At 43.5% G+C, this 19377-nt stretch overlaps 1 protein-coding gene across 4 annotated transcripts in view; it reads right to left on the minus strand.

The window, feature by feature from the left end:
• Positions 1-19377, minus strand: part of LOC100557872 (mitochondrial adenyl nucleotide antiporter SLC25A23) — an 82211-nt gene that overhangs the window by 45377 nt on the left and 17457 nt on the right. For 3 of the 4 annotated variants that reach the window (XR_010003210.1, XM_062971502.1, XM_062971501.1), the window contains exon 2: positions 5727-5853. Coding sequence is in view for 2 of the 4 variants with exons in the window: in XM_062971502.1 (XP_062827572.1) it covers positions 5727-5853 (127 nt within the window). In the remaining 2 variants the exon portion in view is untranslated. Of the gene's footprint in view, positions 1-5726; positions 5854-19377 lie in introns of those variants that run through there. The other variant, XM_062971503.1, reaches the window with a different exon arrangement.

Genomic DNA, 19377 nt, shown 5'->3' on the forward strand with positions numbered 1-19377 from the left:
AACAGAAAGGAAAAATACCATTACAGCTATCCCTCCACTCAGACATTTCTAAAAAGGACACGTCTTTAGAGATCTCTAGATCAGGGGTCCCCAAACTTTTTAAACAGGGGCCAGTTCACGATCCTTCAGACCGTTGGAGGGCCGAACTATAGTTGGCCACCGAGCAATAATAATAATAATAATAATAATAATAATAATAATAATAATAATAATAAAGAGGGTTGGAAGAGACCCCTTGGGCCATTTAGTCCAACCCCCCTTCTGCCTTTGTGCACCAAAAGCACAAGCAAAGCACCCCTGACAGATGGCCACCCAGCCTCAATGTTAATAATAAGGGTTGTAAGAGAAGAGACCCCTTGGATCATTTAGCCCAACCCCCTTCTGCCCTTGTGCCGTGGGGGCCGGAAAGATGGCTTCAATGGGCCGCATCCGGCTCCCGGGCCTTAGTTTGGGGACCCCTGCTCTAGATCTTACAATACAATTCTATGTACAGAAAAAGTTATCCAGAGGAGGAAATAACAACAGTCAAGGACTCAAACACTCTCTCTGTGTATATAGTCTTTCCATGTTTGAGCTAAAATTTCAATCATACTTCACCAATGGATATGCTGGCTGGGGTTGATGGGAGCTACAACCCAACAACTCTTGAAGAATGACAGTACGCAGCCCTGATCTAGTTAACTTGGATGCTGCAGAGTTAATTGAGGCTTGCAAGGTCATAGAGGGACGGGTGGGGATCACATGGGATTATAGTTTAACACATTAGTTGTCACTGTTCTCTTAAGTCTCTTGATCCAGGCTTTTTAAGATGGATTTCTACACATCTTTACAATGTATTAATTCGAGCCCACCTGGCCATGACCCACAAGGATTTCTGAGTGCAGAGGACCTGTCTTCTCATAGCTTCTGCTTCCCATTAAAGTCCTGGCTATTGGGATCGAAGCTCATTAAGGGAGCGTTTTTCCTTCTCTAAAGCCAGGACTTCCATTCAGACAGGTTTTGGCTGGATGGAAGGTGTTAAGGCATTAAGGATGGAGGGAAAGTGTGACCCAGGGCAAAGAGAAACAGAGTATTATGGAACTGACTGTACAAAACATGGTTTGGAAAGAGCAGTTTGGGGGTATTCCAAGTTTGCTGGACATGATGTACTCTGACACATAGTCTCTGTACTACATTCTGAGTGTTCCTTTCTGCTTGACATGTCTCTTCTATCTTTACATGCTGACTTGTAAAGATCCCATGAATTTCATAGGATTCCTTAGGCAAGGAATACTCAGAGGTGGTTTTTCCAGTTCCTTACTCTGAAATATAGCCCTCGCCATGTGTTATTCTGCTTTTTCTGTCCATTTGTTGTAAAACACGATGTTTTGGTGCTTAATTTGTAAAATCATGAAGTAATTTGACACGTAATAGACTTTTCCTTAATCCCTCCTGATTATCCAACATTTTCATGTATCCAATGTTCTGTCGGCCCGTTTATGTTGGATAAGGGAAACTCTACTGTATACTTTTTCCTGCTGGAAATAGAAAAAAGCTAGATTTCTTGCATCATGTACCAAAAAAGAACAAACGGCATTTTGAGTATCTTCGAGCAGTAAGCAATTTCACCTGGGGAAGTTGTTTTAGGCTCCATTTGTTCTTCGGCCTCAGGCAAAAACATATCTTGGGATTGTCTTGGATACATTGAATGATCATTTCTAAGGCTCAAGAGCTAACTGTTTAAAATCAGGCAAGCTAATAGACACAAGATATTTTTTAAAACGTTGAGCTTTCTTTCCATCTTTTAATACTTTACTTTGATGCCAGAAAAACCTTTCATGCTTAATGTTTGCACAGCAGGGAATTGTTCAAATTTGCAGCAGAAAGGGTAGTAAACAATTGGTAACCTGAGATATAAACCTTCTGTGAGAACATAATCAGTTTGTTGAAAAGCAGCATGGATATACAATTAGTCTTCCACATTTGCAGGTTCAGCTTTTGCCAGTTTGATTGTTCATTTGATCAATATATCCTCTGTAAGAATCTCTAGGTCCTCCAGCATAATGTTAGGGTTGTCTGCCTTCCTAAAGAGGTTCTCTCAGGTTAAAAAAAATAGCATTTTAAAATTGTTTCCCCACTTTTGCGTGGGAGTCTTGTGCTTCTAACCCAGCAAAAGTGAAGGGCAAACTCTACATAGTATCTGTGGGTACTTAAGAGAAATTTAGACAGAAAGTCCATACATCATAATGACAATATCACAGTAGGAAGGATAGAAGTAGTGAAGAGACAGGCTGGGGTTTGACTTCGCCTCCAAAGTATCAATGTGCTCTCATCAAACATCTCTTCAAAATGACTAGTAACCATGCAGAAGTTTCTTAAAACTAATCCCCATTCCTTGCAATGATATTACATCTTTCATGTCAGCCTAACACCCTTCAGACGTCTTGAACCACCGGAGATGATGGAAGCTGCAGTTCAACACACTTGAAGAGCACTAGATTGGGGAATCCTGAGATATTGTGTGGCTTATTATGCAAGCACCAGTGGAGCCCCCGATGGTGCAGTCGGTTAAACTGCTGAGCTGCTGAATTTGCTGACCGGAAGATCAGTGGTTCAAAACCAGGAAGTGGGGTGAACTCCCACTGTTAGCCTCAGCTTCTGCCAACCTAGCAGTTTGAAAACATGCAAATGTGAGTAGATCAATAGGTACCACTTCGGTGGGAAGGTAACAACGCTCCATGCAGTCATGCTGGCCACATGACCTTGGAGATGTCTACGGACAATGCCGGCTCTTCGGCTTAGAAATGGAGATGAGCACCAACCCCCAGAGTCAGACATGACTGGACTTAATGTCAGGGGAAAACCTTAAAAACCTATTCTGCAAGCAACACAACACATGGTGCACTGTTCCATGTGTCTTTTAGTTACTGACGGTCGACTTTTATGTGATGGCTATAAAGTAGCAGGAAAAAGACACTGTTTGGTTACAGATTCAATAATGTAAACATCTAGCTTATAAAGAGCTTGTAGGTTTTTCATTCAGTGAAATACAGAAGCAAATTTTAATACAAACTGAACATGCCTTATCTGGATTCCCAAAATCTTAAATGCTCCAAAACCTGAAATGGCCCACATGGGCAATTGGGATAGTGAGCCCTCTGCTTTCTGATGATTCAGTATACTCAAACTTTATTTCATGCACAAAACAACTGCGTATATTTTCAGTTTATGCATAAATAGTGACTATGAAACATCAATGAATGTTGTTTTTAGACTGTTTACAAGGTATCTTGTAATGTAGATGCAAATATTCCAAAATCTGGAAAAAAATGAAAGTCCAAAACATTTCTGGATAATGGATACTCAAGCTGAATCATAAACTAGAAAGGAGTCACACTCTTAAGGGCCAAAATAAATCCTTGGACATGCAGACCTCAGTTATGAGCTCCATAAGCTTATTCTGGGTCAGATGCAGAGCAGCCATTAGAAGATTTCCAGGTACAAGACAACAGCCTCTATGTTGTCCCACATAACCTAACTGGAGAGAGAAGAATATAGAGGCAAAGGTGAGGTCAGTTCCCACTGCGCACAGGCCTTTTGAACCCAGGGCCGCATTTAAACCTCTTCTGAGATGCTTTGCTACATCAGATAGTCCTTGAGGAGCAGGAATCTCCCCCAATCCTCCCATAACAACTGTCTGCTGGCAGCAATGCAGCCTGGCTTACATCTGATTAGACCAGAATGGGAGAGAAAGCAGCCATGCAAAGCTTGGCACCTGGGGACTCATGTGCCTGTCCAAGGATTGTTCGTGAAAGGGAGCACAACACGGAGGAGAGCCAGCTGGAAGGCTTTGTAGTCATCAGGTAGGAATTTGAAAGCGCCGGGAGTGGGACAGCAGGAGGCATGGCCACCCACTCCCTGCGGCCAGAGACTGCCAAGGAGGGAGGCGAACTGCAATTGGATTTAATCTGGGAGCTGTCTTGAAGCTGTTAATCAGACAGTTCCAAGAGAGCTTCGTTAAGGAAGGAGAACAGTACAGGAACTTCCTACCTCTCTCTAAGAGCCCTACTGAGGGACAGAAACTCCTACATCCCCACCTTTGCCTCCCAGGATTGGCAGCAAGTACAGCCTGAGTGGAGAGACTGACAGGTGTGCCGAGGACAAAGGGGGCGAAGGACACAATTAAGGCATTACCTGGAGCCCCGGTGGCGAAGTGCATTAAAGCACTGAGCTGGAGACTGAAAGGTCCCAGGTTCAAACCCCGGGAGCGGCGGGAGCGGCCGCTGTTAGCTCCAGCTCCTGCCAACTTAGCAGTTTGAAAACATGCCAATGTGAGTAGATCAATAGGTACCGCTCCGGTGGGAAGGTAACGGCGCTGCATGCAGACATGCCAGCCACATGACCTTGGAGGTGTCTACAGACAATGCCAGCTCTTCAGCTTAGAAATGGAAATGAGCACCAACCCCCAGAGTCAGACATGACTGGACTTAACGTCAGGGGAAACCTTTACCTTACCTGGGTCCTATAGCTGTTCTTTTGGTCTCAGTGAGGACAGGAATCTTTGTAATATTTCAGCCCAAGTTTTAAAACTGATGATCCCATCGCCAAAACAGGTCTAGTAGCTGGGGTATCTCCTTTCAACTTTAGAGGAAAACCTGGTGCCAATTCAAAGACTTAGAGCTGCTCTCTCCATGGAAGGACTATTAAGGCTTCCTTTTAAAGGTTAGGCAGTAAGGTGGATATTAGGGCATTCTGAGACTTATTTGCTACTTGAGGTGAAGACCTTGTGCAAAAGCCAACCAGACTGGCAGCCAAACAGTTTATAATTGCTGGCAATGGAATAGGATACAGATATAAGGACAGTTTGGGGGAACAGAGGAAGCCAAACAGCATACACACACGGCCCTATCTTCCAGAACTTTGTTGCCACCCCCTGGGTTTAGCAACTGTCTCACTATCCCTAATGGCCATACATAGATAAAGTGGTTCTGGGAGGCATGTGTATGTCTTCAAGTCGCTTGTTGGCTTATGGCAACCCCATGAATTTCATAGTGTTTTCAAAGACAAGGAACACTCAAAGGTGGTTTTGCCCTGAAATACAACCTACAGCACCTGGTACTCAATTGATGCCTTCCATCCAACTAACCAGGAATGATTCTGCTTAGCTTCCAAGATCAGATGGCATCTAAGGCCTTTAGAGTATTTAGGTCAGGAGGTTTGAACAAACAGATTTATTCCGATAACGGTCTGGGCAAAATAAAGTATGAAACTAAAATTGAAGGTTTATGTAGGCCTGATACAAGAGGTACAGAGTGAGGTACATAGCTTCACAGTTAATAGGTCCTGGAAGTTGCTGGAAATAAAAGCAGAATTTTTTTTGGAGGAAGTTCACCGATGTGACCCAGTGGCCCAAGCTGCTGTTGTCAACAGGAGACATTGGAAAAGGGTGCAGTTAAAGATCAGGGAAAGTTACAAGCATGTTGAGTGAAAAACAGATGCTTGAATCCTGCCAAGCAAACAAGAACACAGCTCAGAAACATTGGCAGGTTGGTTTTTTTTTTTTTTGGAGGGGGGGGGGGTACAACACTCACACCTCCACCCCTGATGGTAAGGCCACTGGCCTTGCTGGCTGGGGTATTCTGGGAATTGTTGCTCACAAATCAGTTTTTCTAAACTGTGGGGGAGATGCTGGTCACTGACTGGGGTTCTAGCAGACATTGTCCTAACTGAGCAAGAAAACTTCATACCATCATTGTTGCGGTCTAGGCTGTGGAACATCAGCAGCAGCTTGCGTTCGCGCTCCTGGAGATAGCGTGCAAATTCCTCAAAATTAAGTTGCCCATCATGGTCTGTATCCCCCACACGTAGGATATCCTGCAAGCAAGAGGGAAACAAAGTGATTTTTAGAAGGGAGTTGCAGAGTGGCAGAATGCAAATAACAACAAGACACATAAAAAAGTAGTCTCCCTAAGAGGCTTCACAAATATTGTTACTCTTGATGTGTTTGGATTAGTGGATACATTTGTGGACTTTGTTGCAATAATTTGCACCCCTCCTTGAGAGTGGCAAATGCCAATGAATGCACACATGCACAGTACTCCACATGCTGCCACATTTCTATTTATTTTGATTTGATGGTATCAGTAAAGTACAGCATTCATGTCACCACTACTTTATTAGAAATTCCTTACTGTGGTCCACATTGGGTGATGGGAGTGGGACTGATGGGATTGATAGTCCAAAAATATCTTAAAACTAAGGGTTCCACATCCCAGCTCTAAAGTATTCAGATAATAATATATAATAAACCTGTACGGTCGGGCAGAACTAGAGATGGGAAGACCTTGAAAAAAAACCCAGAAAAATTGGTTGGGGGGGGAATGGACAGGATGAGTGGTCCAATTTTTTCCCAGGCCTTCCCATCTCTAGCCAGAACTATAATCCCCATATTACAGATGGTAGCAAGAGGAGGTGTTATCAGGTGGAGATAAAAACATAACCTACCCAATTTTAACTTAGTATGGTTCTGGGAGGTGATACTCATATTTTCTGACTCCTAGTGTTATCTTATGACAGCAAGCCGTACTAAGTTTCACATAACGGAAGACCCATCTCTTCCGTCATGACTACCCAGTCAATTTTCAATCATTAGTTTTGATTTATATTCCATTGTTGCTATATGTTAATTCTGTATATGTGTTTTGTGTATGTTTTTTTATATTGGTGTGTTTTTATTTATGTATTTTATTGTAGGTATTTTATGTTCATATGCTTTGACTTTGTTGTACCCTGCCTCGAGCCATCAGGAGAGGCAAATAATAAATAAAATCCATTCCTCCTCCTCCTCCTCCTCCTCCTCCTCCTCCTCCTCCTCCTCCTCCTCCTCCTCCTCCTCCTCCTCCTCCTCTTCTACTTCTTGATGCAAAAGAGGACAATAAGATCCCCCTATCTGTTCGCAGCCATGTCCTGGTTACCTGAAACTAAAAATATGACTGAATGCCATTTACATGACTTCAGGTCCTAGCATATCATAAAGTTGTACTGGAGGACTTAGAGATTGCTAGAGAGGTATTCCTCTAGTAATTTGCTAGATCCTCCATTTCAAATGCACACCATAGGATCACACTGGAGGACTTAGTGAATTCCTAAACATACTATTTTTTCCATAGATGTGGACCTTACTGTATAATGACCAGAAAATGTCAAGAAGGCAGCTAGGCTGGAACTTGTATTAATGTTTTAAGTGAAAGGGCTGGCTTTTGTAGAGAGCAGCATTCCTTCCTAGAAGTTCCTGCCATGGTCTGGGACTGCTTCTGAGGAGATGTGGACTCAACCTCTGACACCTCCACTTTCAGCCCTGAAGAGGCACAGCTCAGACACAGGCTGACCACCACAGAGAGAATGCTACCTTGGATTCAACACAGGTATGGCCCACAGAGATGAGGGAATGACCTGAGTGGAGGCTGTTATGGAGTGGTTGATGGGTCCATTCCCTATCTCAGCAGAGACAGACGTTGGAAGAAATGTGTGGGTGGAATTACAAGAAAGAAGGGGAATACCCTTGGCATTAGGTGATGTGCTCAGGACTAGAAGAGAGACAAATTTAGCTGTCCTGTCACTCATGTCTTCACAATCTAGCTAACCTATATTCACTTGTCACTTTCACTTGCTACGGGGTTTTTTGCATTGCGGCTTGATTTACAAGAAGCTTAAAAGAAACCTGACACCTAAAGTGATCTCCTTGGAAAAGACCAACTCCCCACTCACAGATTACCCACTCTCCCACACATACCTAGAATTAGGTCACTATCTCCTCGGTTTTATATAGCTGGATTGCTAATTTGATTTCAATTTTTTTGTTGGAAACAGAACATAAATAACATGATGCATTTTATTTCTTGTTTTTGTTTGGCAAGCTCAAAAGCTTGCAAAATGTTCCGAACATCATTGTGGTATGATGCAGGCAACATCTCTGTGGCTATGAAGGCATTCAGTGAAGGGGGAGAAATAGCATGGTGTTTATTTATAGATGGACAAAAGATATATCTTGGACTATAATTCCCTGAATCCCCAGGCAGTAAATGCTGGTTGGAAGACTCTAGAGTTATAGTCCAAAAAAAGTAACATTTCCAAGCTCTGAAATGCATGCATAGATGAGGGGAAACAGTTGCACCCTCTCCCATTTATACTATACAGATGACCCTTCACATTCGTTGCGTTAGGGGTGCAGGGCCCCCCAAAAAGTGGAAAAACACATATTGAAAAACACCATTGATTTTACTTGAGATAACGTCTCTCTGGGAATACAGGCAGTCACCAAATTATGAACAAGTTAGGTTCTGTAGGTCTGTACATTTTAAGTGTACACCCAGCCATAGCATACGGCAGGGTTAACCCCCCCTCCCCCCGTTGTATTTGGTCTGCTGTCTGTGCCCCTCTTCAGAAGATTTCATCTCACTTTCTGTCCCTGCAATAATTGAATTTTTTTTTTTAAAAAAATGGCTTGTTGTAGAAACAAGGATTGGTGATAGTCTTAGTGGAGACACCTTTCCCGAATGATAACTTTTCCAGGAGTAAATTTCCCTTCCAAGGGGTAGATGACTCTCACTTTGTGTTGTCTCACCCCCATTCATAGCTATGAGTCTGATGTTTGTAACTCAGGAAGACTACCTATATCTAGATCCCCAGCATGACTCTATGATCAACCTCTGACCACAGAATTTTACTAGAAGACTACAAATACCTAGAGAGATATTTTCTCTAGATGTCTTAGGTTCTCCATAGAATTATAGAGTTGGAAGAGACCTCATGAGCCATCCAGTCCAACCCTGTTATGGTTGAGCCTTCTGGCTCCGGTACTAGGAGACGGGGTCGTAAGACTCCTTGAGAGTCAGACTCTTTTGAGGAGCGTGAAAGGAAACGGCTCCAGGACTTATTTGCAGAACCAACAGATGAAGATTCATTTGAGGGTTTTACCGAGGGAATGGAGGAAGAGATGGTTAGCTCAGAGGAGGATGACATGGAGTGGACTCATGTGAGGGAGGATTTGGGTGTCACTGGCAATGATAGCATGGGAGGCGATTGGCGGGTTGCAGGATCAGACCCATGGATGGGCTGGAGGGATGGAGCGGGATCCACAGCTGGGGATGCTGTGGGGCGTAGTCAAAGGTGTTTTAGCTCTGATGAGGATGATGATGATGAGGCACCTGGAATTAGGATAGCAGCTGACAGCGATGAGGAGTTATGAACTGGGATAAAATGGGGTTTAGGATCAATGGCTAATTGCGTTGGGCAAGGTAATCTGGACGAACGCTTGGGCTCTTGTTGGGGAACTTCCTGAAGATGGGTGTGATTCGTTGCTGGATACGTAAGTTACCAAGGACACTGGGCATAGACGGCGGGAGGAACTGTGTGGGGTTTTTCTGTGCAACTTGTGTTTAATCTTGATAGCTTGGACCACCGTCGTCTTTTTGACGGACATTAATTACCTACTCTGGATTGACGCTGGACTGACTGACTGACTACGACCTTGGACTATCCCTTCTGTGGCTATCGGTGGAACTTGTGGAACTTTAGACGTCTGCACTTGGCTTTCGACCTTGGACCGGATTGGGACCCTGCTGACCGCCGTTACCCTGATTGATGTGCCTGGACCCGGATTTCGCTCGTTGCACGGAGGAGTAAACAGCCTGAGTTACTCATCTGTAGCTTTTGAGTAGCAGAGAGGAATCTGCTGCCAGCTTTTTGTGTTCATTTTGACCTCTGTTTACCAGCTTTTGTTTGTTTAAATTGCCAGGCTGAAGTAAGCACTTTTGATTTAATCCGGATTAAACTCCTGTTTAATCCGGTTTATCCTTTCAAACCGTTTTAATTCAAACGGAGCTGTTTCTGTTACTTTTCACACTGAAGACAAGTGTTTGCCTAGTCCTTTGCTTCCTACGGGTATTTTTTAGTTCTGTAACTTCAATAAACTGTGTTGTACTCTATTTGGTGGCGTTCTGTCTTTGACAAACCCCCTGCTGAGAAGCAGGAAATCACATTCAAAGCACCCCCGAAAGATAGCCATCCAGCTTCTGTTTAAAAGCCTCCAAAGAAGGAGCCTCCACTCCAGAGTGACTTATGGTTAATTTCTGGCCTCACTTTATTCTAGGGCAGTGGTTCTCAACCTGTGGTCTCCAGATGTTTTTGGCCTACAACTCCCAGAAATCCTAGCCAGTTTACCAGCTGTTAGGATTTCTGGGAGTTGAAGGCCAAAGTTGAGAACCACTGCTCTAGGGCTCTGCGGGAGGACCGAGAGAGAACATTTTACTCATATCCACGAATAATCAGTTCTGCAAAAGTGGAAGGCCAACTGTATGCTCTCCAAGTAAGGTTTGAAATGTGAAAATGAACATCTTGCAAAACCCTTTAAACAGCTCAAACCAAGGAAATAGTTCTGTGGCTCTCTTGCTGAAGCACCTGGGACTGCCCAACATTGCATAAACTGTTCTTTGTAATGAGCAGGCAGCTCTTGGGCAAGTGACTTGATGCAATTAATATCAGTCTCCCAACTTGGATGGGAGGAAAAGAGAAAAGGCATCACACGCCAGACTGCTGGGAACACTTTGGCACTGGCTTCATGCAACTGAAATCCAAACCACTAAAAGCAATATACTAATTAGGTTGTATAAACAGACAACCTCAAGGGACCATTTGTACCAGCAGGTACAGCAACCCAAGGAAACAAATCCAAAAAATGCCTCTTTACTGGAACTAGATATTTCCTTGAATGCTGGGGAATAAGTCACCTCCCTCCCTGATCCTGCGTTTGCCCTCTTTATAACAGTGCCATCGATTGCAATGTTCAGCCTTTCAGTTCCTTCCCACATGCTATGTCTCCTTATTGTTCTCTTTCTACTTTCTTCTGCTTTCTTTTTACCACCAGCTGCCACTTTCTGCCTCTTCTCTTCTTTAATATTCAATGCAGAATCCCTGACCATCCTTCTCCACCCGTTCAACTAGCAATTATACAAATGACTAATCTCCAGGATGCAGGCAACTGGGCACAAAGCCAGCTCCAGATTTCAGCAAGCTTGGCCATTGGCCATGGCCCACCCAAGACCAGTCCAACATCCCAGCAACACCCCTAACCTCTCTCTGAGGAAAGAATCTAAGGCAGCTACTGTGCAACAGGAAAGAGTCCTCCCCTCTCTCATAGGTTAAAGTCCCCTTCTAAATCCTAACTTTGGCAGTGGACAGGAAAGAACTGAGTAAACCTTAGTCTGCTGGATGTTTTTTTAAGATTTCAACTCTTGTAAATCTCTGCAGCATAGCAAATGCTAATGGATCATGAGTGTTGTAGTTAAAACACTTAAAGGGCAAAGGATTTCACAGCCCTCACAATGCACTTTTTTGCCCAGCAGTGACAGGAAAATGAGAACCGACATGTAGAGAGATGGCACCATTTTACACTAAACAGTTGAAAACCAACTCACTAATGCCTTGAAAGATCTCTCCAGCTACTACAAAGAGAACCACCTGAAGCCTAACCCTTCCAAGACACAAGTGTGTGTTTTCCACCTACGTAACCGTGAAGCCAACAGGAAACTGAACGTTACCTGGGAAGGCCAAGAGCTCGAACACTGTTTCCATCCTAAATACCTTGGTGTCACCTTAGATCGAACACTAACATATAGGGGACACTGCATGAACACCAAGCACAAAGTAGCTGCACGCAACAACATCTTCCGTAAACTTACTGGCAGCGCATGTGGTGCAGACCCACAAGTAATAAGAACATCAGCCCTGGCCTTGTCTTTCTCAACTGCAGAGTACGCCTGTCCTGTTTGGCACAAGTCTGACCATGTGAAGCAGGTGGACATAGCACTGAACGAAACATGCAGAATAATCACAGGATGCCTTAAATCTACACCTGTTGATAAACTCTATAAGCTAGCTGGCATTGTCCCTCCTGACGTGCGACGGGAAGTTGCTGCTAACAGCGAGAGAAATAAGGTCGAGCATTGTGAAAGCCACCCACTACATGACTATCAGCCTCCTCCCACCAGACTCAAATTAAGGAAGGGCTGCATGAGAACCACCACTCCTCTTGATGTTCCTCCAGCAACAGCAAGAGTGTCCCTCTGGGCAGCTAAACCAGGCAATCCCAACTGGATGGCCCCCCATGAGGGTCTTCCTCCAGGGGCAAACCAAGAATGGGCAACTTGGAAGTCCCTAAACAGACTCAGAAGTGGAGTGGGCAGATCAAAAGACAACTTGACAAGGTGGCACTACCTGGAGGAATCCTCCACCTTGTGTGACTGTGGAGCAGAACAAAAAACTCCGCATATGTATGCTTGCCCACAATGTCCTGCCTCATGTACGGAGGAGGAGTTGTTTAAAGCTATGGACAATGCGGTCGCTGTTGCCCGCTTTTGGTCTAAAACTATTTAGTTGCTTGTGATTTCCTTTATTTCATCATTTTTAAATGTATTTATTATGCAATGCTTTTGACACGAAATAAAATAACACTAACCATAAAAGAAAATGGGTTCCCTGGAACTACAAAGACAAGTATCCAATGTTATAGTAATACAGACATTTTTTGAATGTCATTAAACCTATATTTAGTTCAATGCATCAATATGAATACAAATACAACAAAACATTTCTATATAATAAAACAAAGGACTGTTACATTCAAAGTAAAAATAATATTTTTCTCTCGAAGGATGAACTGACTCCTCTTCTCGTAACCAATAATTGTTCTTTACTAGGAAGTAGTAGACTCCAAAACCATAACCGGTTTCAACTCAAGAGAGTTTTCATCAGGTAGAAAGTAAGTTGTTTTTCTGAGTTTTTTTTTATATGGGAACATATATAGTGGCTAAAGGTTATTTACAATACACATAGTTACATGAGACATACAAGATACATAACAAAGATAATGTAAAAATTTTAGTCACAGAAAGATCTATTTCTTAACATACACTAAAGCAGTGGTTCCCAACCTGTGGGTCCCCGGGTGTTTTGACCTACAACTCCCAGAAATCCCAGCCAGTTTACCAGCTGTTAGGACTTCTGGGAGTTGAAGACCAAAATATCTGTGGACTCAGAGGATGAGAACCACTGCACTAAAGGGTCCTGTCTTTGTTCATAGATTCAAAAATGGGAAGAGGCGAGCAGGATCATCCAATCTAATCCCTTCTGCCATGTAGGATCACACAATCCAAATACTCCTGACAGATGGGCATCTAGTCTCTGTTTTAAAAAGAAGGAGACCCCATTACACCATGAGGCAGCATATTCCATTATCGACCAACTGGATAAGGTCATTTTATGATAATCTGCAAACCTAAAATCTGCATGATTTGGGAGTTTGGTCTCACATAAGAAATCTTACATGGAGCGAGAGTTGTCAGATGTCCAAGCTGGGTTTAGAAAAGGTAGAGGAACGAGAGACCAAATTGTCAATATCCGCTGGATAATGAAGGAAGCCAGGGAGTTTCAGAAAAACATATATTTCTGCTTTATTGACTATTCTAAAGCCTTTGACTGTGTGGATCATAATGAACTGTGGCATATGCTTGGTGGTATGGGGATACCAAGTCACCTTGTCTGTCTCCTGAGAAATCTGTATAAAGACCAAGTAGTCACAGTAAGAACAGATCACGGAACAACAGACTGGTTCAAGATTGGGAAAGGAGTGCGGCAGGGCTGCATACTTTCACCCTCCCTATTCAACTTGTACGCAGAACACATCATGCGACATGCGGGGCTTGACGAATCCAAGGCTGGAGTTAAAATTGCTGGAAGAAACATTAACAACCACAGATGATACCACTCTGATGGCTGAAAGCGAGGAGGAGCTTAGGAGCCTTATCACCAAGGTGAAAGAAGAAAATGCAAAAGTAAAAAGTAGAGACATCACACTGGTAACGAAGGTCCGCATAGTGAAAGCAATGGTATTCCCCATAGTAACCTATGGATGTGAGAGCTGGACCATAAAGAAGGCTGAGCGAAGAAAGATAGATGTTTTTGAACTTTGGTGCTGGAGGAAAATCCTGAGAGTGCCTTGGACCGCAAGAAGATCCAACCAGTCCATACTCCAGGAAATAATGCCCAGCTGCTCACTGGAGGGAAGGATATTAGATGAAGTATTTTGGCCACATCATGAGAAGACAGGAAAGCTTGGAAAAGATCATGATGCTGGGGAAAAAGGAAGGAAAAAGGAAGAGAGGCTGGCCAAGGGCAAGGTGGATGGATGGTATCCTTGAAGTGACTGGCTTGACCTTGAAGGAGCTGGGGGCGGCAACAGCTGACAGGGAGCTCTGGTGTGGACTGGTCCATGAGGTCAGGAAGAGTCGGAAATGACGGTGATTGAAGAAGAAGAAATCTTAATTTTGCTCAGAATGGCCAAGGTCTATCACTTCCCATATGAGAAGGAGGCATCTGCCCCAGATCTTGGACTGGTCAATTCAATTTTGTGAATTGAGAAAGGAATCCAGGCATATTCTGTTGCTCTTGTGTGCCTTCAAGTCATTTCCAATGTATGGCAACCTATAGTAAACCTTTCATGGTGTTTTCAGGGAATCAGAGTGTGTGGCTTGCCTAAGGTCACTTCGAGGAGAACCAAACCCTGGTCTCCAGAGTTGTAGCCCAGGGCTCAAACAACCATACCATGTTGGATCTCTCTGACTCCTTTACTCCCAGTCTTTTCGTTGCTCAAAGTAGTTGGCAGGGGGTGTTGTCTTCAACACACACTTTCAGTCTGCTCACATGACTAGCCTGGACAGGAAAGGAAGACAGGCAGGCTTAAGGAATGTAAACACAGAAGTATGAAAATAGCCTACTGCCACATGGTTGGAAACAAACTCCATGAAATGCTACGGACTGAAGAACTTCCAGGCTTCCATCCATTCCTCCACCCAGGTTCTAAAAAATGCAATTTCCTCCACATAGATATGTCATGGAATTATTACAATTCCTTACTTACTTAGTCATTAGGATTCTGGGGGCCATTCTCCCAGCTATTGGGCTAAACAGGGTCAACACCAGGAACATAACTGGGGACCATGTGATGGATCTAAGACCTGTCCCATCATGTCACACCTGTGACTACCAATTCCTATAAATGCAGCCTATCAGCCCATGCTGATTTAGGTTCATGGTAGTTGTTATCCAAAATGACGTGAAGGTCACAGGTTTCTTAGTTCTTACCCTACTGGATACTCTCTAAGTTATGTTAATTTGTTCTATATTGCCCACCCCACCTCTCTAACCATAGCAAGAATATCCAATATTTATTCCAAACCCTGTGACAGATTTGCCTCCAGGTCACCATATGTTGTAAACAACACAAATAAACTCAACAAAAACAAAGGATGGTACTACTCAGGGAAGGTGATTTCTGAGGGACAAGAGACAACACCAAACAATCTTTGATGCACACGCAGATAACTGAATGAGGCCCTGAAGGAGATAACAGACCTGTTTCAGCAGAGACAAGAGATTTCCAAAGAAGCATGTTTCAGTTTTGCTGACGAAAACCTAGCACTAGCTAGTGGAAGATTGTAATGACTAAAGCTAACTACTAGAGACATTACTAGTGGTCTAACTCAATGAACTTTGCTGTTTTAGGTAAACAAAAAGATGGCGTCCTCTCCCACTCCATGCACAAATGCTGAAATGCTAGCAGACTTTTACTTCAGTACAGCTAGTGGGACACCATCTTCCACCCAAAGGCCTCCAACCAGATTAGAAAGTGCTGGTGTCATTCAGAGCTCTATCCAACATCCTGTTGCTGCTTCCCAGCATCTGCCACCTGAGACGTCCCCCCCCGCCACTCTGCCTTAGAAATTATAAATATCCAACTCATTTGAAACCAGCACACTTTTATTTTTTCTTGATTGATTTGCTGCAACCACATAATCTGCAATCGTAAGTGCCGAGTACTGCGAAGGGTGCTGTATGCAGGTTAATGGGCTAAAAATCCAGAATGCCTCAAACTGCCTTTCTGTGCATGCACTGGCACACGGACACTCTGTGTGCTGTGATAGTGAAAGCTGTCACAAGTCGGGTATTAGCCAAAGAACAGCTGCTGGCAAGTGGCTTGAGACAAAGAGACAATGGGGTTAAGCGCTTGTTCAGCTGCTGCTTGCATCCAGAAAAATCTTTCAGGGGCAGTACCATGGCTTACATGGTTACACTTCTCTTCTTCAAACCTCTCCAAAGCATTACGCTACAGAGAGTGAAAAGTACCTGACCTCTGCTCCATGCATTAATTCTACATTACATCTGACAGTCCACATTCTATAATTATTTCATCAGTTATTACAGAATGAGTGATGTACCAAAATGTATGCATAAGGGGAGAAAAAGAGAAATGGAAAATGGGAACTGTAAACAGAATCAAAGAACTCAGACCAGCAAAATCCAGGGAGAAATTTGAGAAATTGCCATCTACACATTGGTCAGCAGAGCTATGCAGGCAGGGACACATGGGTCTTAGGATAAGCAAGGAGTGGATTAAGGTGGGAAGGGGGCTCTGTCTTGGCTGATAACACCCACCCACTCAGTAGGCAAAGATATGCAGCAAAAAGCAGCAGCAGCAGAAAGCCCCAGCCTTTGTATCACTGCAGAAAACATGATTTACTAGACAGAAGTGCCTGGCAGCTTCCTGCTGAATTTTTTTCTCTTCCTAACAAGGTCTTCTGAGGACAGTGTGCTCAGCAAAGGTACTGGAGGAGGAGGGGAAGGGCTTTCTGTACTCCAGCTTTAGATACAGACTAACTAGGAGACTAGAACTGCAGTGCTAACCCACAAAGAGAGTTGAAAGGGCCAGCTTGAGCCCACGTTAGGATAGGTGAATCAGGGTTCAATCACAATGCAGAAATTATTTAAGAGTACTCTTGCCTTGACCTAGTTGTGCTAGCTTCCTGGTTGTTTCCTGGGCTGAGGAGTTATATCCGTTTGGATCTGATATAACTCTGGTGCTTCCTCATTCTGTCACTTTTTGGCTCTTCTGCTATCTAAGATCAGCCAACAAACAGTTGTACTGGCAGACCTTTCTCTGATCTCTGAACTCAACAAATGCTTGCGGAAGGCAATCTTTTCAACCAGCACAAATGTCTTCTGTGTATTCCTTACCTGCTACACCACTGACTTGAGATTGCACAATAGGGCTGTACTTGGTGAATTAGGATCAAATCCCACTAAAACCAGCACGATTCCTTAAGGAACATGCATCTGAAGTTAGTCTGTAAGGAAGGGAGTGACTTCTATATTTAAGCAGTATTTTAGATGTGACTGTGTATTCCATGCATGCTCACTTCAGAGAAGGTCCTTAGCTCAGTGTCAGAATGTCTATTTTGCATACAAAAGATTCCAGGTTCAAATCCTGCCATCTTCAAATTAGAATTGAGAGGGACTGATGTGCCTGAAACCCTTGAGATCTGCTCCCGGTTCATGTCATTCAGATACACTGAACCACAGCCCCCATCATCCCCAGACAATGAGCACACTGGCCACAGGATGGAGAGGTTATGGATCTTCCCTGAACAGTTATGTCAAAAACAGAGTTTCAGCAGATAGGGCTAGCATAACAACATAAACCTCTATAGCTATTAAAGGTACAAAGGTACTGTTTTCTTTGTCACACAGCCACTCAACTGGCACATGACAATATTTGTATCCACATACACATGGTTAGACATTAAAAAGGATTCTGACATCTGGAACAGTTACGAAGGAAATAAGATCTCAGCAAGCATGTTAGTCGAAATCCCCTCTTCTCCACAACTGTTGGAAGGTCCAGGAGCCTTGCTTCTTTTGCATATGGCTACCCTAGTCCCCAGATAAAAGCAGTGATTACAACTACTTTGATAGCCTAAACTCCAAACATTTGCCTCTGTTGCTTCTGCTGGATCTCTCATCAGCATTCAGTATCAGCATTCGTAATGTCCTTTCCGGATCATTTGGCCATTGGGGACACTGTGCAGCAGTGGTTCCTGACATTTTGATATAAGATAAGCTAGTTTACCAGCTGTTAGGATTTCTGGGATTTGACAGCCAAAGTATCTGAGGACCCATAGGTTGAGAACCACTTACCTATGGGGTCCCACAATGCCCAGTATTGCTCTCTTTGCTTTGCAATATCTACATAAAGCCACTGGGGCGAGAGTCTATCTGGAGTTTGGGATTGGATGTCATCAGTACGTGAATGCTACTCAACTATGTCTCTCTTTTACAATGAATGCCAAGGAAGCTGGAGAGTTCTGAATCATGGTCTGGTGTAATGAAAGCCTGGATATGGCAGAATAAATTAGGCTCAATGCAGACATGACAGTTCTTCTGGTCAGTATAAATGCAATGGATTGGATTACAGTCTTATCTGGGTAGAGCTTCTTCTGCAAGATCACAATTGTAATTCAGGGGTGCTCTTGGACATAGTGCTGCTCTTGAAAAACCAGGTAGCCATTGTGTATCTTTGTCCAGTTTCAGTTGATGTACTAGCTTTTTTCTTAGGAAGGGTAAATTAGTCCAGAGTCAGTTGTGCTTTAATTACATCCTCCAGTGGACTTCATTATTCCATGCCTTCAAATCACTTCTGACTGATGGTGACTCTAAGACAGTGGTTCCCAACCCTTGGTACTCCAGGTGTTTTGGACTTCAGCTCTCACAATTCCTAACAGCTTTCTGGGAGTCGAAGTCCAAAAGGTTGGGAACCACTATTCTAAGATGAGCCTATCACAGGATTTTCTTGGCAAAATGTGTTCCAAAGAGGTTTGCCATTGCTTTCTTCTGAGGCCAAGGGAATGTGACTTGCTTAGCAACAATTTAATGTTTAAACTATTTTTATCTACTGTACATCTTGGGGTCCTGTTGGGTTGAGAGGTGATGAACAAATTCATTCATTAAATAGAAATGAAGATAACATTACCTCCTTGTGAAAACATGATAAGAAAAAACAGCACCCATTAAAAAGAAGTCACTGTTTGCAAACACTGAGAGAGAAACAGGCACACAGATGCCTATGAGTGTTCTCATCTTACTACTTCTGATTACAAAAGGCTGCAAATCATTGCTTCTGTGTGGCTGATATTCTCCAGGGCTGTGGAGGCCACTTCCGCATCTGTCATCTGGCACCCCAGAGGCCATTTCAATTTAAAAAAGCCGTCAGGGACAAGTTAAAAATAACTCTAGGGGCCATGAGCAAACCTCTATTTATAACTTCCTGAGTTTGTTTGGGTGTTTCATTCCCTCACATCTAGCCTCTCTGGAATGCTGGCTCAGTGGCCTTCAACTTTCCACCTTCCCAAAACACATTGGACCATGACTCCCATTATCACCAGGCAGCTTAGATGTAGCAAGCAATCCAACACAACTGGAGGTGACCAGGTTGGAGAAAGCTGATTACAT

Source organism: Anolis carolinensis, chromosome 2 (genome assembly GCF_035594765.1).
Source record: "Anolis carolinensis isolate JA03-04 chromosome 2, rAnoCar3.1.pri, whole genome shotgun sequence".
Classification (NCBI taxonomy): Eukaryota; Metazoa; Chordata; class Lepidosauria; order Squamata; family Dactyloidae; genus Anolis; species Anolis carolinensis.